At 41.2% G+C, this 27,682-nt stretch overlaps 1 protein-coding gene across 2 annotated transcripts in view; it reads right to left on the reverse strand.

Annotated features, from left to right (window-relative positions):
* Positions 1 to 27,682, reverse strand: part of emc2 (ER membrane protein complex subunit 2) — a 156,779-nt gene that overhangs the window by 104,274 nt on the left and 24,823 nt on the right. For both annotated transcript variants that reach the window (XR_010019028.1, XM_063056754.1), the window contains exon 3: positions 4,525 to 4,589. Coding sequence is in view for 1 of the 2 variants with exons in the window: in XM_063056754.1 (XP_062912824.1) it covers positions 4,525 to 4,589 (65 nt within the window). In the remaining variant the exon portion in view is untranslated. The remainder of the gene's footprint in view (positions 1 to 4,524; positions 4,590 to 27,682) is intronic.

Raw genomic sequence — 27,682 nt, forward strand, 5'->3', positions numbered from 1 at the left:
GAAATCAGCATAGTATTATCCCCGTGAGTTTCTTGTGCAGGATAATCCAGTCTCCTAACCCCGTTTCTTTCTTACTCAACTAACAAAGCATTTCCTACTTACAAGAAATCTCGAGAGACTCGAACATGCTCAGAGCAGAACGTCAACGCAATATTAACATGTGAACATTAACTACTCCCAGGCAGATTTGTTCTGTGCAATGAATGAACAAGCCTCACTTCACAGATACAGATCAATGTGATCCAGCCCAACTTCAGTAAACCCGATGGTCACATTAAAACTGTTAAAATTGCTATAAAAATAAATGATATCAGTTCAGTTGTGGAAATGTTTGCTGTACCAGCTGTGTATTTCAGTTTATCTCAGTGTCAAGATAATTTAAGTACTCAGATTACTTTGGATCAGGGAACTAAAACTGATCAAATACAGGAATGGCTAAAGAATAGCCTGAGGCAAGTGTCTGCTCTGAAACCCTTCTGAGGCTATTACAGCAAGATAAGGGGAAAAAAAACAAGCCCTCCCACCCCTGAATGGGCTCTGTCATTCCATTCAACAATACTGATGTGAAGCAAAATAACAAACTGCTGAAAGAACACTGAACGTCAGACAGCATCTGTGAAGGCAAAATCAATGGTCAACATTTCGAGTCACGACCGGCATCGGGACTGAGAGTGCAGAGGGAGGTTAGCTGGTGGGTGATAAGATGGAAACATAAGAAATGAAGAAACGGTAGACAGGTAGAGGCAGGTAAAGGAGAAGAGGAAGATTAGAGACAGATGGGGGTAAGTGATAGATTGAAATAGATGAGGGAAGGATGATGGGCAGGTGGAACCAAAAGGGCAAAGTGCAAATTAAGCAAATGAGGAAGAAATCCAGGAAGATTGGTATGACTGAAATGAGCTGATGGAACGATGTGATGGAGGATAATTTGTGTTGACAATGAGACATGGGGAAGAATGGGAACTGTGAATAAAGGGAGGGAGACAATGGGTGAACTAGTAGGAACGTGAAAGGAACACAAAGTGTGTGAGCTTTCTGAATTTGGAAAATGTTTGATAATGAACAGCTGATCTGACCTAGTCATCAACTCTGTTTGGCTTGGCTACCAATATACTTACCAAACAAATATCTATCCTCTAAAGGGAGATGAGGATCTTCACAGATATTCAGAAACCTGAACACATACTCCAATATAGAAGCCTTGGAGTGGATGCTGCGAAGAATTGTTTTAGCGTTTACAGCGATAAATTATGAGGAAAGGTTGTATAAACTTGATTTAGCATACCCAGAAGTCAAATACATTAATAAGCAAACTGATCAAGGTGTTTGAAATGATAGAAGGACACAATAGTAAGGAGCATTTAGACAGGCATATGAGCAGACAGGGAACGGAGGAGTACAGCCATGGGCAGGCAGATAGGATTAGTTTAATTTGGCATCATGATCAGCAAAGACAGCGTAGGCTGAAGGGCCTGTTCTATGTCGATATGACATTGTAAGCACAGACAAGATATTTCCTCAGGAGGGAAAATCAAGAATAATGGGAGATACATTACAGCTGGGTCGCTCAGAAGCTAATCAGGAAACATTCTTTAGAAAGGTTACCCTAAATCGGGAGACCAATGAAGCTAAAAGAAAAATTACATAAATCACAAATCGATTTTTAAAGGTATATGAAAACACAGGTCAGCTCTGAATAGTCTTAAAGAGTGGAATTCTCAATGTTCCTATTCCTGTACTTCACCAGGTAAGATGCAAGAATAAAAGGTACAAGAAATATTCAAACTGCAGTATCACACACAACAGGTAAAATAATGTTCGATAAAAGGGTTAAATTAAATTTTCCTTAAGTAATCCTACATAATTGTCCTTCCAAAACAATCTCCCAAATGTCCTAAGCTTGGCTTCCGATCTTCTTAAATAAAAGCCAAGTGAAGCCACTATAAGCTCATGAGTTCACATTTTGTTTTGAAGTGCGATGGATCTCTTTGTGGGCAACATTCAATGGTCTGGGCAAAAGAGAATTCATGAATTTTGTCTTGACATTTAACTTTCAATGTCACAGGTGCCTCTTATTAAACTGAAAGCTGCACAGCTAGGTAGCATTTCTGATTCACTCCAAAGTATAGTACATACTAAGTAGACGTTATTCACAGGGTGAAAGCTGTAAATCTGAATCAGCGGTGAACAAACCATCCCCTCCAATTTACAACTGCTCTGACCTGCCCTCCAACTATGAACACTAACTGAAAGAACAAGAACAAACTATTTCATTGCAAAGCTTTTGACAGGATTTTACCAGCATCCGAAGTCTCTCGCACAAAGAATGTCAATGGTATTGTTTTCCCATCACCCACCCTTCTCTGGAGAGTCATAGAGGAAATACAGCGCAGAAACAGGCCCTTTGGCCCAACAAGTCTATGCCAAAATCATTTAAACTACTTAGGACTGCTGACCTGCACCTGGGACCATAGCATCCATATCCCTACTATCCAGGTACCCATCCAAACTTCTTTTAAACATTGAAATTGAGCTCACATGGACCACTTGTGCTGGCAGCTCGTTCCACACTCTCACAAACATCTGAATGAAGAAGCTTCCTCTCATGTTCCCCTTAAAACTTCTCACCTTTCATCCTTAAGGCATGATCTCTAGTTGTAGTCCCCCCTAAACTCAGTGGAAAAAGCCTGCTTGCATTTACCCTATCTATACTCCTCATAATTTTGTATACCCCTATCGAATCTCTTCTCAATCTTCTATTACCTCTCCTGTCGCTAAGGATGCTTTAAATATCTCTGCTAGGGCCCTGGCAATTTCTGCACTTGTCTGCCGTAGGGTTCGAGGGAACACCTTGAAGGCTCTGGGGATTTGTCCACCCTGATTTGCTTCAGGGCAGCAAACACCTCCTCCTCTGTAATCGGTACAGGGTCCATGAAATTGATACCGCTTTGCCTCACTTCTATAGACTCTGTATTCGTCTCCCAAGCAACAGAGATGCAAAGAGTGGATTTAAGATCTCCCCCATCTGTTTGGGCTCCACACATGAATCACTATTCTGGTCTTACAGAGGACCAATTTTGTCCCTTGCAATTCTTTTGCTCTCAACCTATCTGTAGAATACCTTGGGTTTTCCCTTCACCTTGTCTGCTAGAGCAACTTCATGCCTTCCTTTAGCCTTCCTGATTTCTTAAGTGTTCTCTTGCATTTCTTGCACTCCATAAGCACCTCATTTGTTCCTACTTGCTATACCTGCTATGCACCTCCTCTTTTTCTCATAACCTGAGCTCATGACAAGTTTAAATAGACTATTGTAGGAAATAGGCTCCAGCTAAGCTGGTCAGGTAAGGTTGTACATTCAAGACTGATTTGCTAATACAGTGAATTTCGGTTAATTGGGTAATCAGTTAATCAGGGCAGCCTCTTATCTAGGGCAACTCTTAAAGAACAAAAAACTTATTGAGAAAATAGCAGTGATTCCCTTCACTTACTTGGGACACTATGCCTCAAAATTGAGGCAGGAGACTGTTGCCAATCAAAAGAACACGGCAGCGTACACTGGCAACGTACACAGCAGAAATAACAACTAGGAGCTAATATGCAGTTTTATAGTACTGCAGTTGTTTTGGTAGTGTTCTAATTTGTTTGCATTTCATTTGAATTCATAATTTGTTATTCAATTAAATGGTAGTTTATCATTTTTATACCTTTTTAACAATTTCCATGTAACTTTGGCTAATTGGAGCAGCCAGTTAAATGGGCCAAAATGTATTGGTCCCAATGTGTCCCTATTAACCAAAAGCCAATGTATTGTTTTTGCCCGGCTAGAGAGGCCCTTGTATTTTAGATAAAACAGAAGCATGAGCTTTAAGATAAAATTATGGAGGAAGGGGAGAAGGGTACACAATCCTACATTTTAGACAGCAGAGCAATAGGTGATTCACACCAACAAGTCCAACCAACATTTACACTCAACATGCTCAACTCCCACCTCTCTTCATGTCAGCTTGTCAAAAGATTTCCTGCACTGACAATCTAATCTGTATGTTAAACAGATAAAGCAATACAAACTGAAATTCTAAATGAATTTCATAAACAAGTTCACAGAAGGTCTTCAACAAAATCATACAACTCCATTTCTAAAGGGGGCTGTGTGACATCTAATCTACAGTGGGCAACAATATCAATTGTGTCTCTTGGAGTAATATTACCTTCCGGAACTATTTAGCTTCAGGTTCACAATTCCAACACAAATAATTTACATTCATGCAAAAGCAGATCAACAAAATCCAAACTGAAATTTGAAAATTCTGGGAACAACTGAAGTGCTGCATACTTTGAGCTTCAGGTGCTTTTCCTTATTTTTATGTGGCCCTTCAAGACTGTGCATAAACTGCTTGGACATAGCGCTGTGAGCAAGCAAGTCTTCAATAATTTGCATTTTAGTAAAATTTACACACGTTCAAAAGCCTAAAAACACAGAGAGATAGAACTGGGAAATAACTTCTAAATGGTATCAGTACTTACTGTTGCCAAATTGTCACGACTGCAGTCAAGGGCAGCAATCATCACTTGTTCATAAATGATCCAAACTGAATGCACAAAAACATTAAAACACATGGGACAAGTAATTACTATCAAAATTATGCTATTATAAAACAACTCATGATTTCAATAAGCTATTACATTATACATCTCAAAATTAAATCATATGGTAACAGGCTGTTCATAAGATTAAAGACAGCGAGAGAGGAGAAAGAGATGGAAACAAAGCGTTCAAGAAAAAAGACTGAGGAAAAAAATGATAAAAAGGAACAGTAATATTATTTCATAGAGTTTTGAAAATGAATGGTGCACCTCAAAACATTTTTCATATAACTTATTAATGCAGAGACACAATTTCCTGTTCTATGTCAGGATAGCTAAAATTATTTCATTTTCTTTGAAGCACTTCCCACCCCATAATCTGTAGCAAATGTTTTGACACAGCAATATTTCCAAAATATGAAAAGACAATTGAAGAAAGTCCACAGATCAAACAAAACTGCTACTGTGCAAACAGCATTTACTGAAATGAAGTAGAAAACAAAGAATGTTCCACACAAAGATTGTAACCTTACAGTGGGTATTTGTTCAATGTTCCATCAGGAATAATTGATATATTAAAAAGGACAGCAATGTACTATCATTGCTCAATTGAGCAGTTTGAAAAGATTACACACTATCAGCTACAAGGATGTTTGCGTGTGTGTATGTGTGTGCTCGTTCTTGTGTTTACCACTAGAGGCAGTGTGGTCTGCTTTTTTTTCTTGTCTGATAAAGTTCTGTAAATATCCAGAGCATTATACCCCAATTAGTTAAATGCTTTAAGAAGGAAAAATGTGTATGAACAATGATATTCTTACACAATGCCAGACTCTAGTGCTTTGGGCAGAGTTAAGAACAACAATTCACACACACTGGATTAATGCAACCATTTAAGTTAGCAATTAACCTTTACTGCTGCATAAAGTATGCGTTCCGCCTTTCACCACATTTCCTCCAGTGGGGATAAAACAAAAATCAAAAATACGTAGGTTTAGGCAAAATATGTAGGTTATACTTAACAGTGTTAATAATCGCAACTGCTAGAATACTGATATCATGTGTCAGCTGTCTCAGTAAGTAGTCATTTTTGCCTTGAAGCTGTGAGTTCAGTCTCATTCCAGACAGCCTTAAGCACAGAGGCCCAGCCTGATAATCTCATGCAATGCCAAGGGAGTACTGCATTGTCAGAGGTCTCACTTTACAACTGAAAAGGTAAATGTAGGCCCCCATCTATATTCATGGGTCCATGCAAATGATCCCCATATGTGTTTTCTTAGAAGAACTTGGGATTTGTCTTTGGATTCCTGCTATCATTACAAGTGTATCAATGTCATGAATACATTTATCAGTGTGAGCTTGCTAAGTACCAAATTGGGTGCTACTACTTTACAAATGTTGCTGCATTTCAGCTACTGTGGAGCTCCTCTATTGGCTGTAAAGCACTTTGGATGATCATGTGTTTGTGAAGGACACTGTAGACTAACAGGTTTGCCCGTGACTTAACCTGCCTACCCAACTTGTGCTTAAAAATACTTACAATGGGCACTGCAGAAAGGTCACATCCATGTCTTTACCTTATCTACAAGAATGACTAATTGCATAATCTTTGGGTGAGTTGGGCACACTCTATGTAGAGAATAATCTTCAAAAGTTATTAGAAAATACTGAAGAAAATTGTTAAAGGTTAGATTAATGGTGCTTTAATTAAACACGTAAAATATCAAGTAAAACTGGGCCATTTTGTAACAAAACCATTTAAGTCATTCTACTTAAATATCCTTTTTCACAAAGAGCTTAATGTTTAAGTAGCATGAAAAAGTACCATTTTTAAAAAAATGTTTAAAAAGTCGCGTCTCCAGATCTCTGGAGTGCTTTACTCTGGGGACCTTATGACTTGTAATGCTTATTTACAATCCCAATCAGATTATTGATTTCACTAATCTGCTCCTTGGTACAGAAGGTTATTCATTATGTCAAAGGCAGGATCTTTTAAAACCCCGTCAATTAAAAGTAATGAGACTCGAGAGACAAAATGAAGAGATGGAGGCAGACTGCGATGGGGGCAGAGAGCATTATAGTCAGTGCAAGGCAGAGACTGGAAGGCAGTAAGACACAGGCAGACAAAGAGAAAAAGGGATGAAACAGAGTTTCATGGGTCTCTTGCTCATAAAGTGGATTTTGTGCAAACTTTGCAAAACAGTATCATAACTAGCTTAAAATATTCTGCCACTAAACTTGAACGCACAAGGGAAGATCAACTGATTCAGTGGGTCATTTGTAAGGAAGATTTTGCCACCGTTCGAGTCAGTCAATAATTTTGAAAGCCACTAAAAAGACGAGGTCATGGCTCCAAGAGCCGGGAATGGGACGATGGAAAGTCTCAGCTGGCAGGCTCATCCTTCAATCTGATCTGTTTATTATCAGTTCTCCGGAAAGGGGCAGGCACTTGGTCATTATTACTTAAGTGCAATGGACACAGAATTATGTATAGTTAGAAGTGAATTATAAGGCTCTAGTTTACCCTCGGGTTTCAGAGGACATTATAAACCACAGAAGAAAATCTCAAATGGTTATTGAAGTCATCTGAACAGCTTAAATTACCCCTTACACTGACTGTAAAATCGACGATTTTCCACAATATACAATAATTATCTCCTAATATTAAACATGAAACTGAAAGGACAGTGATTGCAGGGGGAGGTACTAATCTGTATGCAGCTAAGAAAATGACGACAGAAGGTGGAAAACTTCAAAATATAAACAGGACAAAAGACGTGCAGAAATGGTTTACTAATAAGCATTTGGATCACGCTATGTGCTTTAATGCAACAGACAGGAAAAAGTCAGCCTGTAACCTCTCAAGGACTCAGGATCTCTCCTAGTGCCTTGCAGATGAAGTATTTCAAAGTGTAGTCGCTGCTTTAAGATGGACAATATAGAAGTTAATCTGTGCAAAAACAGATCCCACAGCTAAGTGATCAGTGAACCAGATTTTGATATTCCGATGAAGCATTAACTCTGCATTTTGTTTTTGGTGGCGGTTAGTGGAAGCATGTGCTCCTTTCCCTTGATAAAACAGTTGCATGGAACCTGCAACTTCCACATGAGTTAAGGCCCAAATAAAAAAAATAGTAACAACACTCCCTCAGTATCACACGAAAGTATCTGCCTAGATCTTTATTTATTCAACTGTCATTATGCAATAGGTTCTGCTTTGGTCAATATTAGCTCTGAAACAATTGCAGTGTCCCATTTTACTTAACGAGAGGTCAGAAGTTAAAATACGCTGCATGATCTTGTGTCAGTTTTTAATTAGCACAGAACCCTACAGACTAAGATACAAATGAAGCAACCCTAACACAAAAGATCTTCTGTGCAGCACAGGGAATTAGAGGCCTCATCATTGAAATCCAAAGTGGGAGTACTATTAGAGTCAATTGCAAAATATGCAATTTAACATTCACTATGAAATCACTGCAAGAAATCCTAGACTCAAATGTATTGAAGCCAAGCTTTTACTATTAAATTTGTTGGGAACCTTTGATGGAAAGAAGTTGGTGGATAAGTATAGGTCTTGACTTGCAAAAAGCTTGGCAGTTTTTGAGATAATTATAGCTGGTCAAAATTCTTACAAAAAGATTTATTTCAGAGAATGAGAGAAATTTATGGCACAGAGACCATTCCGCCCTTTCTGGCCATGACAACAAATGACTGCTTAGCTACTTGCATTTCATTGCACTTTCCACAACTCCAGGACATCTCTGAGGCAGAGCAGAGTGATGATGGCACTAAACGGCGACTCCTCTGTTTGCATCTGGAAACAGCTCTATTTCCATCTTTAATATCTTTATTTTTCCCTTTCAGGGTTCTTTTGAAGACCCTGACCTGGAGTTACACGCTGACTACAGTTCTTTGTGGGAATGGGACCCGCTCTCAGGGTTTCATAACCGGCTGTTCTTATTCGCGTGCCAACGGCTCGGATTTGGAGGCCTAGGATCTCGGGGCTCTGAAGACAGGCGGATCGAAGGTTGGTGTCATGGCAGGAGATTCGTGTGTCATTGCGGGAGTCAGAATATCTACAGCTGTGTGCCTAGATCCTTGGGCACAGAGCCAGAAAAAAAAAAGCAACATAACTGGCTTTTAACATCGTAAGCCAGTGAGTTGTTTGTTATGTCTCTCCACTCGCTGTGAAAACGGAGACACCTCTTTCTCCCTTGTTAGGGAGAGTGACAGCCTGTATGTCGAATACCGGGTGAAACTCAATGTCTTTGGGGTAACTGCAAGTCTGTGTCTTTGCTTTTGCTTTGTTCAGGGCTTGGTGGCAGGTGCCGATACCTTTTTGCCAGTTGGGGCGGGGGGGAGGGGGAATTGTTGCTTGCTGCCGCTTACGTGCAGGAGGGAGAGGAGCTGTGGGGGGGTACTTTGAGGTTCTAACATTTAACTGTCGTTCATTCTTTGGGGCACACCTCTATTTTCGTGGATGGTTGCCAAGAAAAAGCATTTCAGGATGCATATTGTATACATGTCTCCGACATTAAATGTACCTTTGAAACATCTTCTATAAGGCCACACAATAAGTGTGAAGGGTGGGCACAATTATAAAGTAGGAACTGATGTAGCATGCTCAGTGCAAGCTTCACCAACAAAAAAACACAATCACAACTAGATGACGGCAGTGAAGAAAGCACTGGTCAGGGACAACACAGAAGGTTGGTTGTTCAACCCATAAGGCCCATGCCGACTCTCAGGAGAGCAGCTCCTTCAGTCTCATTCCCCTACTTCTAATTCTTTCTCACATATCCATCACCTGCCCATTTATTTTATTCTTTGGTTACTTACCTCCTTAAGGCCCAATTTACAACAACCAATTCACTTACTAGCACAATTTTGAGACATGGGAAGAAACCATGGAATCAGGGAAAACTCAGGCTATAATGGGGCAATTATGCCAACTCTTCACAAGGTCAGTTATGAACCCAATCACTTGAGATGCAGTAAAATTAGCATTAATGGCTACATCAATTTGCCACCCTGCCCCCATTTTGAAAGAATACCACAGAACTTTCATATCCATCAGTGAGCAAATTTACTTTAACTTCTTAGTCAAAAAATTACAGTGCAGCACTTCCTCAATACAACACAAGAGGGTTAACCCAATTTTATGTACATGCCTCTGAAAGAGGTGTTCAAACCAGAATATTCTGACACAACAGTGCAATTCACTGTGGCAAGACTGAAATTTATAAAGTTTTAAACTGAACAAATTTGATTCATTGCCTTAAAAATATTTTGGGGAGCAGGATAAATGCCAAGTGAGGAAGCCATAAGTTTCATTGTGTGGGTCTAACATGAACTTTGATTCAGCTTATAAATGCCCTGATACAACTCCAGTCAGGAATCTTCAACCAAGCATTTCACTTCCATACACGAGGCCTGGCCTACTGAGCATTTCCAGTGATTAGAGTTGTAGAATAAATCAAGACAGAAACAGGCCCTTTAACCCACAGGGTCCATGCCGAACTGTTATTCTGCCTAGCCCCATCAGTTTGTTCCACACTTGCACCACCCTTTGAGTGAAGAAGTTTTCAAGTTCCCCTTAAATATTTCACCTTTCACCCTTAACCTATGATCTCTAGGTCTAGTCTTGGGCAAAACCTCAATAGAAAAAGCCTGCTTGCAATATCCTTATCTAGCCCCCTCATTATTTTGTATACCTCTATCAAATCTCCCCTCATTTTCGTTAGCGCCATTGTATAAAGTCCTAACCTATCCAACCTTTCCCTGTAACTCAAGTCCTCTAGACCCAGCAACATCTTGTAAACTTTCTCGGTACTCTTAACCTTATTGATACCGTTCTTGTACTAAACTGCAGACAGTACTTCAAATTTGGCCTCCTCAATGTCTTATAAAACTCCAACATAACATTCCAACTTCTGTGCTCAATACTTTGACTTAATGAAGGCTAATGAATCAAAAACTCACTTTACATCCGTCTTCCAACTAATTTATTGTTTTTATTTTATCAGCTTTAATCAATGACCATTACCTTTGAATTGTGAAAGGTGAACCAGATCCTGATCACAATAATTCCTTGGAAATTGATTTTACAGTAGGTGAGATGAATCCTGGAAACTACTTAATGAGCTCTATTGGAAGGTACTTGATTGTCAAAATAAAAACAGGGTAAGTGCTTGAAGTGAGCCTTAAGTATAGCTTTTGCTTTCCAAAGCTGAGGTTGCAATAGGCTATGCTATGTGCAAACCAGCTGACATCCCCATCCGGATGACCACTACCAGTTGATTCAAATTTATATCCTGGTCAAGTTAGACTGTGGGATCAAAACCAGTTCTGGTCTGATGATGCAGTATTATCAGAAGTGCAATGCTTCCGATGAGATTGTAAATCAGAATTCAGAGGCTGCTTATTTACATAAAATCAGATAGGTCAAGAGTAAAGCAAAACCAATCCCATTAACACATTCTGTTCCCCAGTCTGTACCTAGGATGCTATATTAAAAAATCCATATTCTTTTAAAACATACGGAAATGCTGTATGGACATAATGAGTAAGGTGGTCTCCTCATGTACAGTCTACTCCTGTTCAAATAGTAGAGCACCATACTCAGCTGCCTTACAGATCCTATATCTCAAATCATGTCGTTTGTCAGCACATCTGCTTCTAGTACAGCCTCTGCAGATAATTTAGAGCAAATGAAAAGAAAAAATAGCAATGTGATATAATAGAAGATTGCGTGGTGCTTCAATAATGGTCTACTAGTAAAGATGAAGTGGGTCAAAGATGCCGAAAGTATTTTCAGCAACATCCCATCCAATACCCTTTCTGCATACGTTCTTTCCACCAGTCTGGTCCCATTCTTGACTCAATGTTAAATGTTGAATGGAAACTCCTTTTTAATAATTGCATTCCACCTCTAACTTCACTTCATGTCCAAGATAGTTCATTCTTAATCTTAATTATATAACTGATATACCCAACATGTTTCACTGATATTGGGGTAATACTGATATTCAATCAATCTTTACTGCTTGAATAACACTTATTTTGAACAGGAATTTCAGTAACTGACAGAAAAGTCAAGTAACAAAAACAACAATGAAATAAAGTGCAACATTGGTCAAAACATGCAAATACAGTAATGCCCAGTTTAACGTAGATATCGTACATAAAAGACTGAGTGATTACGGACAGAAGAATCTGTGGCCACAAAAGAGATGGGCCATGACGGTAATGTTGCCTCTCAGGGTCCAGGATGTCTCAGGGCGGCAACAGAATATTCTCGAGAGAGGGTGAGCAGATAGAAGTTGGTGCTGCACATTGGTACCAATGATATGGGTAGAAAGGGGGAAGAGGTCCTGCACTGCGCATAGGGAGTAAGGAAAGAGGCTGAAAATCAGGACTTCAAAGGTAGTAATCTCCGCATTACACCCAGTGCCAAGTGCTAGTCATGGATGACAGTACAGATGAATGAGTGGCTGAAAAACTGGTGCAGGGGGCAGGTTTTCAGGGTTTTGGATAATTGGAACCTTTTCTGGGATAGGGGTGACCTGTACAAGAGAGACAGGTTGCAACTGAACTGGAGGGAAACAATATCCACACCAGGAGGTTCGCTACGGTTACTCAGGAAAGCTTAAACTAGTTTGGCAAGGCATGGCAACCAGAGAACCACAGCACTAGGTCAGATAGCGGAGGGATGGAGAGGAAGGCAGATGTCAAGGGCCAGTATAAACAGGCAAGCGCAAAGGAATAGATACAATGAAATAGATAGTTTGAAGTGTGTGCACTTTAATATTAGGAGTATTATTGGTAAAGGTGATGAACTTAGAGCATGAATTAGTACATGGAACTATGATGTTGTGGATATTACAGAGACTTAGTTGAGAAAGGGACAGGAATGAGTGCTTGATGTGCCAAGGCTTTGATATTTTTAGAAAAGATAGAGAGGGATGTAAATGAGGTGGGGGAAGTTGCCATTTTAATCAGGGACTATATCACAGCTCTACTCAGATGGCCCATAATGGAGGGCTCATCACTGAATCTACATGGGTAGAATTCAAAAACAGGAAGGGTGCAATCACTCTGACAGGATGATACTACAGACACCCCCCCCCGCCACGAACTACTGGGACTGAAGAACAGGTATGCAGACTGATTAAGGAAAGGTGTAAAAACAATAGGTTGTTATGGAAGGCTTCAACCTTTCTAATATAAACTAGAATCTTCTGAGAGCATGTGATTAAATGGGGCATCCAGAAAAGTTCCTTGAATCAGTATGCAGATAGTCCAACAAGAGGAAGGGCTGTACAGACCTGGTGTTGGATAATGAGCCTGGTCAGGTGACTGACCTTTCAGTGGGTGATTAGAGGAAATTGACCACAACTCCTTAAGTTTATTTTTTATTAATTTACAGGATGTGAGCATTGCCAACTAAGCCAGCATTTATTGCCCATCCCTAGTTGCCCTTCAGAAGGTGGTGATGAGCTGCCTTTTTGAACCGCTGCAGTCTCTGAGATGTAGGTACACCCACAGTGCTGTTAGGAAGGGAGTTCCATGATTTTGACTCAGCGATGATAGAGGAACAGCGATATGTTTCCAAGTCAGGATGATGATTGACTTGGAGAGAGATTTCCAAGTGGTGGTGTTCCCAGGTATCTGCTGTACTCATCCTTCTAGATGGTAGTGGCTGTGGGTCAGGAAGGTGCTGCCTTAGAAACTTTGGTGTGTTGTTGCAGTGCATCTTGTAGATAGTACACACTTTTGCAACTGTTTGTTGATGGTGGAGGGATTGGATGCTTGTGCAAATGGGCTAATTGTACCTTAAGTTTTAAGATAGTTGTAAGCATGGACCTTACAGAAGAGTATTAAATTGGACCAGGGCAAATTACAAAAGCATTAAGCAGGAACTAGGAAGAGTTCATAGGGAGCAGCTATTTTTGGACAAGTCCACATCGGACATGTGGAAGGACCAATGAGAGTACAGGACAGATATGGAAGAACAGAGATAGCACGGTAAGAGAACCTTAGTTGTCGATGGAGGTGATGAATTTAGTTAAGAAGGGAACCAGGAATAATCCTGAAAACTACAGACAAGCAAGTCAAATCAGTGGTACGAAAGTTACTGAAGAGAATTCTTAGGGATAGGATTTATGAGCATTTGCAAGACCATGGTATAATTAGGAAGAGCCAGCATGGCTTTGTGTGGGACAAGATGTGTTTTACTAACTTGACTGAGTTTGTTGATGTGACAAGAATGATTGATGAAGGTAGAGCTCTGAATGTTGTATACATGCATTTTAGTAAGACATTTGACAAGGTCCCTCAAGGGAGACTCATCCAGAAGATTAACATGCATGGGATCCATGGTGAATTGGCCGTTTGGATTCAGAGCAGGCTTGCCCAGAAAAGATAGAAGGCATTGTTCAAAGATATTATCCTAGCTAGTGGCCAATGATTAGTGGTGTTCCACAGGGATCTGTAGTGGGACCTCTGCTATTTGTAATATGTTTAAATGACCTGGATGAAAACGTTAGCAAGTTTGCAGATGACACAAAGATTGGTGGTGTTGTGATAGCGGAGGTGACTGGCAGATCGGTTGCAGGTATCGGTTGAGAAGTGGCAGATGGAGTTTAATTTGGCCGAATGTGAAGTGTTGCACCTTGGTAGGTCAAATGCAAACAGACAGTACACTGTTAAGGGCAAAATTCTTAACAACATTGATGAGCAGAGGGATTTTGGGGTACAAGTCCATAGCTCTCTGAAAGCGGTGACACAGGTTGAGAGGGTGGTTAAGAAGGCATATGGCATGCTTGCTGTTATTAGTTGTGTCACTGAGTTCAAAAGTCAGGAAGTTATGTTAGAGCTTTATAAAACTTTAGTTAGGCTGCACCTGGAGCACTGCATACAGTTCTGGTCACCTCATTTTGGAAGGATATTGAGGCTTTAGAGCGAATGCAGAAGTTTACCAGGTCATTGCTATGAGGGGTTAGACAAAAACTTGGTTGTTTTCTCTGCAGTACAGAGGCTGTCAGGAAATCTATGAGGTTTATAAGATTGATAGGCATTGACAGAGTACACAGACAATATCTTTCTTCAAAGGTTGAAATGTCTAAACCCAGAAGGAGTGCATTTAAGGCAAGAGGGAGTAATTTCAAAGGAGTTGCGAGTAGCAAGTTATTTTTAAACAGGAAGTGGCGGGTGCCTAGAATACACTGCCAGGGCTGGTGGTAGAGGCAGCTATATTATGGACTTTTAAGAGGCATTTAGATAGGCACAAAGAATATGAGGAATGTGAAAGGATATGGATATTGTGTAGGTGGAAGAGATGAGGTTAGCTAGCCATTTGATCACTAATTTAAATGATTCAGAACAACATTGTGGGCCGAATGGCCTGTTCCTGTGCTGTACTGTTCTATGTTCCAGAGCACGCATGCAAGACCATACAGGACTGCAACATAGCAGAGAGTTTGTGGCGCTGAAAGAGTGCAGCAGTCAAGGAGTCTTGCTAACCGATTCATAAGATACTGCTTATGTACATTGTTATTCTTGTTTAATTTCAGTGAACACTTGAACCATTGCATTTTTATGTGACTCCTCACTTTTACTACTCTTCTTTTGCTCTTCTGGGATTTATCTTCATTTCCTGCTTGCTGTTTTATTGTGTGTTGACGGCTGAATGAAAAAGATACACAGACCCACATCCAGAAACAAAAGGCTTCATAAACTCTTATGTGGGAACAGAAATTTGATAGACACTATGGATGAATCAAAGCAGACAAACGTGAAGTGGTTCACTTTGGTACATCAAATTTGAAGACAGAATATAATATTAATGGTAAGACTCTTAGCAGTGTGGAGGATGTGGGATCCGTATCAATAGGATAGGGCTGAAATGGCTAACACGGGGGGCACAGTTTTAAGATGTTTGGAAGTAAGTACCGAGGGGATGTCAAGGGCAAGTTTTTCCACATAGAGAGTGGTGGGTGCATGAAATGCACCACCAGCGGTAGTGGCGGAAGTGGATACAATAGAGCCTCCTAGACTTTGAGCCTAAGGGCCTGAGATGTGCTGTATATCTCTATGTTCTACGTTCTAAATCATGAACGTGATGAGTGCAGAATAAAACGGCGTGAAAAACACTCCACGTGAGCTCCATCATAAATAATTATCAGAGTTGGCAATGGCTTTGTGACCTCAAAATAAATGAAGCAGAGGGCACGAGGAAACAACTCACAGGTTCCCAAAATACATGTGAACATCTGCACAGCTTGGGCACATAATAATATGGAACACAGTCTCATAAATTGCTTGAATGTAATCATAATGCCATTAGTTTCAAAGTAAATATGGAAAAAGATAGGTCTGATCTGGGGGTTGAGATTCTAAATTGGAGAAAGACCAATTTTGATGGTATCAGAAAGGATCTGGCAAGTCTGGAGTGGGACAGGTTGTTTTCTAGCAAAGGTGTACTTGGCAACTGGGAGGCCATCAAAGTGAAATTTTGAGAGTACAAAGCATGCACATGCCTGTCAGAATAAAAGGTAAAGATAACAGGTTAAGGGAACCTTGTTTTCAAGCCATATTGAGGCCCTTGTTAGGGAAAAAAGGTGCACAGCAGGTAGGAACAAATGAGGGACTTATGGAGTATAAGAAATGAAAATGAACACTTAAAAAAGAAATCAGGAGGGCTAAAAGGCAAGAGGTTGCCCTCACATACAAGGTGAGGGATTCTACAGATAAGTTGACAGCAAAAGGGTTGCAAGGGACAAACTGGCCCTCTGGAAGACCAGAATGGTAATCCATGTGTGGAGCCAGAAGAGATGGGAAGATCCTAAAAGAATTTCTGCATCTGTATTTACTCAGGAGATGGACACAGAGTCTATAGAATGAGGCAAATCAGCATTAACTTGATGGACCTTATACAGATTAGAGGGGGAAGTTCAAAGGTACAATTTAATGTCAGAGAATTGTATACAATATACATTCTGAAGTGCTTTTTCTTCACAACCATCCATGAAAACAGAGTGCTCCAAAGAATGAACCACAGTTAAATGTTAGAACCCCAAAGTACCCCCCGGTTCCCCCCTCCCACACGTAAATGGCAGTGACCAATAATTCCACCCCCCCCAATGGCAAAAAAAAAGCATTGGCACCGCCACCAAGCACTCAAGCGTGAGCAAAGCAATACCAAAGACACAGACTTGCAGTTACCCCAAAGACTTCGCATTTCACCCGGTATTCAACATACCACAGTTTCTCTCTCTCCCTAACAAGGGAGAAAGAGGTGTCTCCATTTTCCCAGCGAAAGGGGAGGCACAACAAACAACTCACTGGTTTACAATGTTAAAAGTCCGTTACGTCGCTTTTGCTGTCTTGAGGCAAATTAGAATGGATAAATCCCCAGTGCCTAACAAGGTGTTCCTTCGGACCCTGTGGAAGGCAAGTGCAGAAATTGCCAGGGCCCTAGCAGAGATATTTAAATCATCCTTAGTGACAGGTAGGGTACCGGAGGATTGGAAGATAGCTAATGTTCCACTGTTTAAGATAGGCTCTAAAAATAAACAAAGAAACTATAGGCCAGTGAGCTTGACACCAGTAGTGGGAAAGTTGAAAAACCAAATATACAAGTATTCGGATTGACATGCACAGACTATGGATAGTCAGCATGGCAGGTTGAGTCTAACCAGATCAACGATTTGGATGATAATATGGTTAACTGGATCAGCAAATTCATGATGACACCAAGATTGGGGGTGTAGTGGGAGGCAAGGAAGAATTATCAGAGTTTGCAGTTTGTGGTTGAACCCATCAGGGGAAACACAATACTGGATTGTGTATTATGCAATGAACCAGATTTGATTAGGGGGCTTAAGGCAAAGGAACCTTGAAGAGGCAGTGATCATAATAAGACGGAATTCACCTCGCAGTTTGAGAAGCTAAAACTGGATGCATCAGTATTACAGCAGCCTAAAGAGAATTACAGAAGAATGAGAGGGGAGCTGGCCAATGTTGATTAGAAGGGGACACTGGCAGGGAGGATGACAGAACAGCAATGGCTGCAGCAACTGGGAGCAATTTGAAAGGCGCAGGAAAAATACATCCCTAAGATGAAGTTGTATTTTAAAGGGAGGATGACGCAACCTTGTCTGACAACTGAAGTCAAAAATCAGCATAAAAGCAAAAGAGAGGGTATACAAAATAGCAAAAATTAGTGAGAAAGTAGAGGATTAGGAATCTTTTATAAACCAGAGGGCAACTAAAAAAATCATAAAGAGAGAAAAGATGAAATATGAAAGTAAGGTCGCCAAAAAAATAGAAGAGAATACAAAAAACCTCTTGTATAAAGAGTGAAAGAGAGACAAGAGTGGATATCAGACTGCTGGAAAATGATGCTGGTGTGGTAGTGATGGGGGACAAATGTAATAAGTATTGTGCATTAGCCTTTGCTGTGGAAGACATGAGTAGAATGGCAGCAGTGCAAGACTGTCGGGAGGCAGAAGTGGCTGTAGTTGCTGTTACCAAGGAGAAGGTGCTCGGGAAACTGAAAAGTCTGAAGACCTGGACCAGGTGGATTACACCAGATATTGAAAGAGATAGGGAGCGCGAAGTGCAGAATCAAATATCACTGTGATGATTGTACGCTCTAGTATCAATTGTTTGGCGACAATAAAGTATTAAGTAAATAAGAGATTGCGGAGGCATTATTAATGATCTTTCAAAATCACTAGATTCTGGAATGGTTCCAGAGGACTGGAAAATTGCAAATGTCATTCCACTCCTTAAGTAGGGAAGGAGGCAGAAGTGGTGAAATTATAGGCCAGTTAGCCTGACTTCAGTGGTTGGAAGGATGCTGGAATCTATTTTTACGGACGAGATTTCAGGGTACTTGGAGGCACATGGCAAAATAGGCCAAAGTCACCATGCCTTCCTTGGGGGAAATCTTGCCCGACAAATTTGTTGGAATTCTTTGAGGAGATAACAGATATGATAGACAAAGTAGAGTCAGTGGATATCGCTTATTTAGATTTTCAGAAAGTCTTTAACAAGGTGTTGCACATGAAACTGCTTAACAAGATAAAAGCTGATTCTTTTACAGGAAAGATACAAGCATGGATAGAACTCAAACACAAGGAAATCTGCAGATGCTGGAATTTCAAGCAACACACATAAAAGTTGCTGGTGAACGCAGCATGTCAGGCAGCATCTCTAGGAAGAGGTACAGTCGACGTTTCAGGCCGAGACCCTTCATCAGGACTAACTGAAAGAGCAGCTAGTAAGAGATTTGAAAGTGGGCGGGGGAGGGGGATATCCAAAATGATAGGAGAAGACAGGAGGGGGAGGGATGGAGCCAAGAACTGGACAGTTGATTGGCAAAAGGGATATGACAGGATCATGGGACAGGACGCCTAGGGAGAAAGAAAAGGGGGAGGGGGGAAAACCAGAGGATTGGCAAGGGGTATAGTGAGGGGGACAGAGGGAGAAAGAAGAGAGAGAGAGAAAAAGAATGTGTGTATATAAATAAATAACGGATGGGGTACGAGGGGGAGGTGGGGCATTAGCGAAAGTTTGAGAAGTCAATGTTCATGCCATCAGGTTGGAGGCTACCCAGACGGAATATAAGGTGTTGTTCCTCTAACCTGAGTGTGGCTTCATCTTTACAGTAGAGGCGACCGTTCTGATATGTCTATCCATGGCCTCCTCTACTGTAAAGATGAAGCCACACTCAGGTTGGAGGAACAACACCTTATATTCCCTCTGGGTAGCCTCCAACCTGATGGCATGAACATTGACTTCTCAAACTTCCGCTAATACCCCACCTCCCCCTCGTACCCCATCCGTTATTTATTTACTTATATACACACATTCTTTTCCTCTCTCTCCTTTTTCTCCCACTGTCCCTCTCACTATACCCCTTGCCCATCCTCTGGGCTTCCCCCTCCCCCTTTTCTTTCTCCCTAGGCCTCCTGTCCCATGATCCTCTCGTATCCCTTTTGCCAATCAACTGTCCAGCTCTTGGCTCCATCCCTCCCCCTCCTGTCTTCTCCTATCATTTTGGATCTCTCCCTCCCCCTCCCACTTTCAAATCTCTTACTAACTCTTCCTTCAGTTAGTCCTGACGAAGGGTCGACTGTACCTCTTCCTAGAGATGCTGCCTGGCCTGCTGCGTTCACCAGCAACTTTTATGTGTATAACATGGATAGAAGATTGGATATAACATAGATATAACATGGATAGAAGATTGGCTGATTGGCAGGAGGCAAAGAGTGGGAATAAAGGGGGCCTTTCTAGTTGGCTCCCTGTGACTAGTGGTGCACACTGCTCCCTGTGCAGTGGTTGGTGTTGGGACTACTTCTTTTCACATTATACATCAATGATTTAGATGAAGGAATTAAAGACTTTGTGGTCAGTTTTGCAGATGATACGAACATAGTTGGAGGGGTAGGTAGTGTGAGGAAGCAGGGTGTCTACAGAAGGACATAAATGGGCAAAGTGACAGATGAAAAATAATGTAGGGAAGTGTATGGTCATGCACGTCTGTAGAAGGAAAAAGGCGTGGACTATTTTCTAAACGGGAAGAAAATTGAAAGATCAGAGATGTAAAGGGACTTGGGAGTCCTTGTGCAGGATTCCTAAAAGTGTTAAGGAAGGAAAATGCAATGTTAGCGTTCCTTTCAAGAGGTCTAGAATATAAAAGCAAGGACATAATGCTGAAGCTTTATAAGCCATTGGTCAGATGGCACTTGGAATATTGTGAAAAGTTTTGGGCCCCTTATCTATGAAAAGATGTGCTAGCATTGGAGAGAGTTCAGAGGTTTGCAAGAATTATCCCAGGAAGGAAAGGGTTAACATATGAGATGTGTTTGATGACCTGTACTTGATGGGGTTTAGAAGAATTGGGGCAGGGGGATCTCATTGAAACCAATTGGATACAGAAAGACCTGGATAGAGTGGATGTGGAGAGGATGCTTCCGAAAGTGGGGAAGTCTTAAGACCAGAGGCCACAGCCTCAGAATAGAGGGACATCCATTTAGAACAGAGATGAGAAAAAAAAATTAGGCAGCTGTGCAGGCTAAATCATTGGGTACATTTAAGGCAGAGTTTGATGGGTTCTTGATTAGTCAGGGTGTGAAAGGTTACAGTGAGAAGCCCGAAGAATGGGGTTGAAAGATAATATATCAGCCATGATGTAATGGCAGAGTAGACTCAATGGGCTGAATGCCCTAATCCCATTCTTATGTTTTATAGTTTTTCACATCTATATTTCAGCCAGTCAGTATTGTTAAGATACTTACTGAACCAATTAGAAGAATTGGTGATGTTCACTCCTAGGACTTTGTAGATCTCAACCTCAGCACTGTTGATGTGGACAGAAACATATGCACCAACCCCTTTCTGAAGACAATGACCAACTCTTGTTTTGCTGACATTGAGGGAAAGGTTGTCGTCATGACAGCACATCACTAAATGCCATCTCCTTCCTATACTCAGCCTCATTATTTGAAATTTGGCCCAAAATGGTGATATCACCTGCAAATTTGTAGATGGAGTTAAAAGCAGAATCTACAATGCAGAATTATCAAAGGTCAGAAGGCTGAGGAGACAACCTTCTGGAGCACTGGTGTTGAGAATAATTGTGGTGGAGGTGCTGCTGTCGATCCTTACCGATTATAGTCTGTTGAATCAGAAGTCAAGGATTTAGTTGGATTTCCATGGTCCAGAGTTTGGTTATGTGTTTGCCTGGAATTTTCATATTGAAGTCAGTGCTGTAGTCAAAAGGCAATGGTTTAATATGGGAATCTTTACTCTCCAAATGCTCCAAAAATTAGCGTAGGGCTAGGGAGATGCATCCACTGTAGACCTGTTTCAGCAGTAAGCATATTATAATGTTTTCAGGTTGGGTGGAAGGCTGGAGTTGATGCATGCCACAAGTAGCCTCTCAAAGCACCTCACAATGATAGAAAACAGAGCCAGTGGGAAGTATTCATTAAGGCACATTATCTTGTTTTTTCTTGGGTACTGGGATGAAAGTGGTCTTTTTAAAGCAGGAGGAAACCAGAGCCTGAAGTAGAGACAGGGTAAAAATGTCTGCAAGTACTCCTACCAGCTGTTCTGTGCAGGATCTGAAGACGTAGCCAGGGACAGCATTCAGGCCTGATGTTTCCCACGGGTTTACCCTGCAGACATCTGATCTTACAAACCCAACAGAGACTCTGGATTCAGGTGCACTGGAGACTATCAGGGTGAGTGGTGACATTCACATTCCCTTCTGTTCAAAACATGCACAGAATGTATTAAACTCATCAGAGAGGGTGTGCTATAGTGGGCAATGCTGGCCATCTTCATTTCGTAATCAGTGATAGTATGCAAGCCCTGCCACAGCTGATGTCTGCGGAAGAATGACAACTGCACATTTTCCTCCATAAATGCTGAGTTCATGTGTTGATCCAGATTTCCAGCACCTGCAGTCTCTCGTGTCTCTGAGGGGCAAGGTTTTTTTTTTAAATATGTAGAGTGGTTGTTATCTGGAACAGGCACTTTAATAGCAAAAGCACAGGAGGTTATGATCCTAAGGTGAGCAGATGGAATTAATATTGATGGGGAGAAAGGTTTGCATGGATGTAGTGGGCTCAAAGGCCCATTTCTACGCTGCAACACTACGGGATTTGGGAATGTTGTACTATTGGAGTTGATGTTTAGAACCAAGTACACTCACTGGCCACTTTACCAGGTACATCATTTCATTAGTGCAAATATCTAATCAGCCAACATGTGGCATCAACTCAAAGCAAAAATGCATGCGGACTTGGTCAAGAGATTCAGTTGACGTGCAGAACAAACATGAGAAAGAAGAAATGTGACCATGTGACTTTGATCGTGGAATGCTTATTGCTGCCAGATGGGGTCATTTGAGTACAAGATGTATTTAGTAAGGTGGCTACTGACTGTATATATCCTTTCAGGTGGATGTGAAGGATTTCACAATATATCTGATATATTTTTAAGAGCAGGGAATTCTCCCCAGTGTTCTGAACAATACGCATCTCTCTGCTTAAGTTAACAAAACAGCTCAAACGTCACTTATTGCTGTCTGCAAGATCCATCTGTGCACTGGCTGACTGCAGAGATTCCCACATTTCAAAAGTCACCACACAGCAAGCGTTTAACTGGCTCTGGATATCCTGAAGTCATGAAAGACATATAGAAATCAAAGCCCTTTGTTTTAATAAAATCGTATTACTTTACCCTTTGAGGTTTATGGCGTATTTTGCTACAAATTGTGTTCTATTAAAAAAGGAGGGAGAGAGAAACCGGGGAATTATAGGCCGGTTAGCCTAACGTCGGTGGTGGGGAAACTGCTGGAGTCAGTTATCAAGGATGTGATAACAGCACATTTGGAAAGCGGTGAAATGATCGGACAAAGTCAGCATGGATTTGTGAAAGGAAAATCATGTCTGACGAATCTCATAGAATTTTTTGAGGATGTAACTAGTAGAGTGGATAGGGGAGAACCAGTGGATGTGGTATATTTGGATTTTCAAAAGGCTTTTGACAAGGTCCCACATAGGAGATTAGTGTGCAAACTTAAAGCACACGGTATTGGGGGTAAGGTATTGGTGTGGGTGGAGAATTGGTTAGCAGACAGGAAGCAAAGAGTGGGACTAAACGGGACCTTTTCAGAATGGCAGGCGGTGACTAGTGGGGTACCGCAAGGCTCAGTGCTGGGACCCCAGTTGTTTACAATATATATTAATGACTTGGATGAGGGAATTAAATGCAGCATCTCCAAGTTTGCGGATGACACGAAGCTGGGTGGCAGTGTTAGCAGTGAGGAGGATGCTAAGAGGATGCAGGGTGACTTGGATAGGTTGGGTGAGTGGGCAAACTCATGGCAGATGCAATTTAATGTGGATAAATGTGAAGTTATCCACTTTGGTGGCAAAAATAGGAAAACAGATTATTATCTGAATGGTGGCCGATTAGGAAAAGGGGAGGTGCAACGAGACCTGGGTGTCATTATACACCAGTCATTGAAAGTGGGCATGCAGGTACAGCAGGCGGTGAAAAAGGCGAACGGTATGCTGGCATTTATAGCGAGAGGATTCGAGTACAGGAGCAGGGAGGTACTACTGCAGTTGTACAAGGCCTTGGTGAGACCACACCTGGAGTATTGTGTGCAGTTTTGGTCCCCTAATCTGAGGAAAGACATCTTTGCCATAGAGGGAGTACAAAGAAGGTTCACCAGATTGATTCCTGGGATGGCAGGTCTTTCATATGAAGAAAGACTGGATGAACTGGGCTTGTACTCGTTGGAATTTAGAAGATTGAGGGGGGATCTGATTGAAACGTATAAGATCCTAAAGGGATTGGACAGGCTAGATGCAGGAAGATTGTTCCCGATGTTGGGGAGGTCTAGAACGAGGGGTCACAGTTTGAGGATAGAGGGGAAGCCTTTTAGGACCGAGGTTAGGAAAAACTTCTTCACACAGAGAGTGGTGAATCTGTGGAATTCTCTGCCACAGCAAACTGTTGAGGCCAGTTCATTAGCTATGTTTAAAAGGAAGTTAGATATGGCCCTTGTGGCTACAGGGGTCAGGGGGTATGGAGGGAAGGCTGGGTTCTGAGTTGGATGATCAGACATGATCATAATAAATGGCGGTGCAGGCTCGAAGGGCCGAATGGCCTACTCCTGCACCTATTTTCTATGTTTCTATGTTTCTATAACATCAAACACCAGAAGACATGCTTTTAAGGCTGGGTGGGAGGGGGGAGAAGCTTAAAGGCAACGTGAGAGCCAAGTTTTCCTTGTGAGAGTGGCAAGTGTCTACAATGGCCAGATCAGTAATGGAAACAGGCATTTTAGTGGAGTTTTAGAGGCTTTTAGACACATGAATATGGAGAGAATGGAGATAGATGGATCATACACAGGAGGAGGATATAGAGCATAAATTAGCGTCACGACTGGAACATGGTGGGCCAGGTGACCTTCCAGTACTGTAGTGATTTATATTCTATAATAACAGAACATTATTGTCTTAAAATCAGACCAAAACATTTATATTGAATAAGACAATGCCAAAATAAAACAAATATTTTGTGCCAATCTCCCTGCCTAATGAAGGAAATACTTGAAACAGAGGGACAGTAATGAAAATCCAAAAGATTGCTTCATAGAATTAGGAGGTGTGCCCATCAAGGAGAGTTTAAGCAGAATGAATGCATAGTTCAGTGAATTTAGAAGAATCAGTGCATATCTCATTGGAACATACAAAACTCCAAGAAGATACAATAGGATAGGCGCAGGCTTATTATGTGTCCCCCTTGCTGAAGCATTAAAAATCTGTGGTCATTCAGGACTGAGATAAGAAATCACTTCACCTAGAGCACGGCGCATCTGTAGAATTCTCTATTCGTGCATGTTTTTAAGGCTCAGTATAGTGAGTGGAGTCAGAGAAATAGTGAGTGATAGATATGGCAAGAATCAAGGGATACAGGGTTAATGCAAGAAAGTAATTTTGAAGATCGGTCAGATTCTCGATGAAGAGTATAGCAGGAGTGTAGGGACTGAATTGTCCACAGAGGCAATGTACAAATTTCCAGCTTCTGTCATGAACACAGACTTTGAGCCTATACTCGCTGGGGTTTAGAAGAATGAGGGAGTGATCTCTTTGAAACCTACCGAATATTGAAAGGCCTATATAGTGGCTATGGAGAGGATGCTTCAAATAGGAGCTTCTAGGATCAGAGGGCTCAGCCTTGGAATACAAGGATGTCCCTTTAGAACAGAGATGAGGAGTAATTCCATGAGCCAGAGGGTGGTGAATCTGTGGAATTCATTGTCGCAGACTTCCGTGGAGGCCAAGTCATCAGGTATATTTAAAGTGGAGGTTGATAGGTTCTTGATTAGTAACAATAAAGGTTTTGGAGAGCAGACAGGTGAATGAGGGTTGAGAGGTAAAAATAAATCACCCATGATGGAATGGTAGAACAATCCTGATGGTCTGAATAGTCTAATTCTGTTCTTGTATCCTATGGTCTTATTAACTAAACATGTTTAGATAATAAACAGATCGACTTTCAAACCAATATGACCGATAATGCATGTCAGTTATCAGGTTGACACTTGCAAGTGTTATAAGGTATAAAAGTGTTATTAAAATAATATAATAGTTGGGTAATCCTCTCTATGATAACTTGATGTGAGGCAGTTTCTCAGCAGACACTGACTGAAAAGTTTGTTTCTTTAAGTTTCTCTTCAAACTTGCTTCAGAATGTTGGCATTTTAACGGACAGAGCAAGCCATACCCAGCATCCTTCACAAACACCGAACTACTGAGTGAACAATGCACCCTGTACCTTAAACACTAAAGGTACAGGCTGCATCTAAAGCAATCAACAAGATACTGGAGGAACTCAAAGGGCCAGGCAGCATTTGTGGAGGGAAAGGAACAGTTAACATTTTGGGTCAAGACATTCATCTTTGGTACAGATTAAGGGTGTAGAGGCAAAACACTGACTGTCCATTTCCCTCCATAGAAGCTGCCTAGCCCAGTGAGATCGTCCACCATCTAGTCTGCATCTTAGCCACTGGCTGACACTGGCTACTAACCTGGTTGCTCCACAGTTTTACAAATCTCACCTTTGTTTGTAAAGTCCTCACAGCCTCATCCTTGTCCCATCACTGTGGTCTATGGCTCCTTTGGATTCTCATTTTGAACACTCCACCACTGACAGCTACATCTTCAGCTGACATCAGGACTGGAAAGTTCTCTTTTAATCTCCAGCTTTTTTTAAAAACACATTCAACATAAAACATGCTCCTTCACTGACCTGAGACATAAACTGTTCCTTACTCCACTGATGTTGCCTGACCTGCTGAGGGTTTCCACATTTTCAGCCTTTATTTGTACTAATACCTCCAGTGCAAATTTTTGAGCATTAGACTCCTGAAAAACTTGAGATATTTGGCTGCTAAATAATGGCTGGTTGCTGGCACTGCTACTACAGCAATTATGCTTCATCAATTCTGACATCACAAATATAACATTTAGCTCTATTCCTAACATTCAGTCTGCTGGTGCAGGAAGAATGCCATGCTTAACTGCAAATAATTGAAGCCATTCATTTTAAGAGGCAAATAGTGGGAATTTACATCCATTTACTTAAATTACAAAAAAAAAGAACATTTTTCTTATAAACTCATATTAGATGGTCAATGTCAGGTGAGGTCATGAAAGGAATAATTGGCAATGATTTTCAAAGAAAATTATTTGTGCATGAACAGGGGAAAGAAAAATGGAAATTTACCATGTTAATTTGAATTCCAAATATTACACATTAGTTATATTGCTGGCATTGTGGAATCTATTTACAATTTCTTGTCAAATAATTTATGGCATAGCTAACATTCTATCACACCTTCCAACCATACAACTCAGATTGGTTATTAAAAAATTAAAAGCACTGAGTGTGATATTTAGAGCTGGAACCAGAAGTTTAATACATGTTCATCATATTTCCTTTTAGTATGAACTAGACAACAGGGTGACCCGTTGGGACCCCCTTTGAGAGAAGGGAGGTGTAGTCTAATGTGACCAGAATGAACATTAAATTTTTCTGAATGCTATTGGTATCACTTTGTTTTGGAAACTGAAGTAGAAACTTCAGTTTATTAAAGAAGAACGATGCGTAGCAAAGCAAATATAGCTCCTCCTCATTTGACAAAGGACACTTCTGATGGCAGCATTTCTGGTTTATCTGCCATCCTCGTGCCTCTTGTTGTCATTCTAGAGACGTGCAGTCTTTTCATCCCCCGTCTCTTCATCTCTTCTGCTGTTTGTTCTTTGTCTCTGATCCTGGAGACGTGCATTTCTCAGCTCCTTTGTCTCTTCCTCGCTCTTCCTTCTGTACCTGTTTTTGTCATTCTGGAGACATGCAGCCCTTTCATCCTGTCTCTTCAGCTCTTCTGCTGTTTGTCTCTGATCCTGGAGAAGTGCATTCCTCTCCTCCTCCGCCTCCTCTTCTCTCATCTTTTTTTGTCCTGACTCCTTGATCCTGGAGTCATGCAGCCCTGGCCTCATCCGAT

The sequence above is a fragment of the Mobula hypostoma genome, chromosome 1 (assembly GCF_963921235.1).
Source record: "Mobula hypostoma chromosome 1, sMobHyp1.1, whole genome shotgun sequence".
Taxonomy (NCBI): Eukaryota; Metazoa; Chordata; class Chondrichthyes; order Myliobatiformes; family Myliobatidae; genus Mobula; species Mobula hypostoma.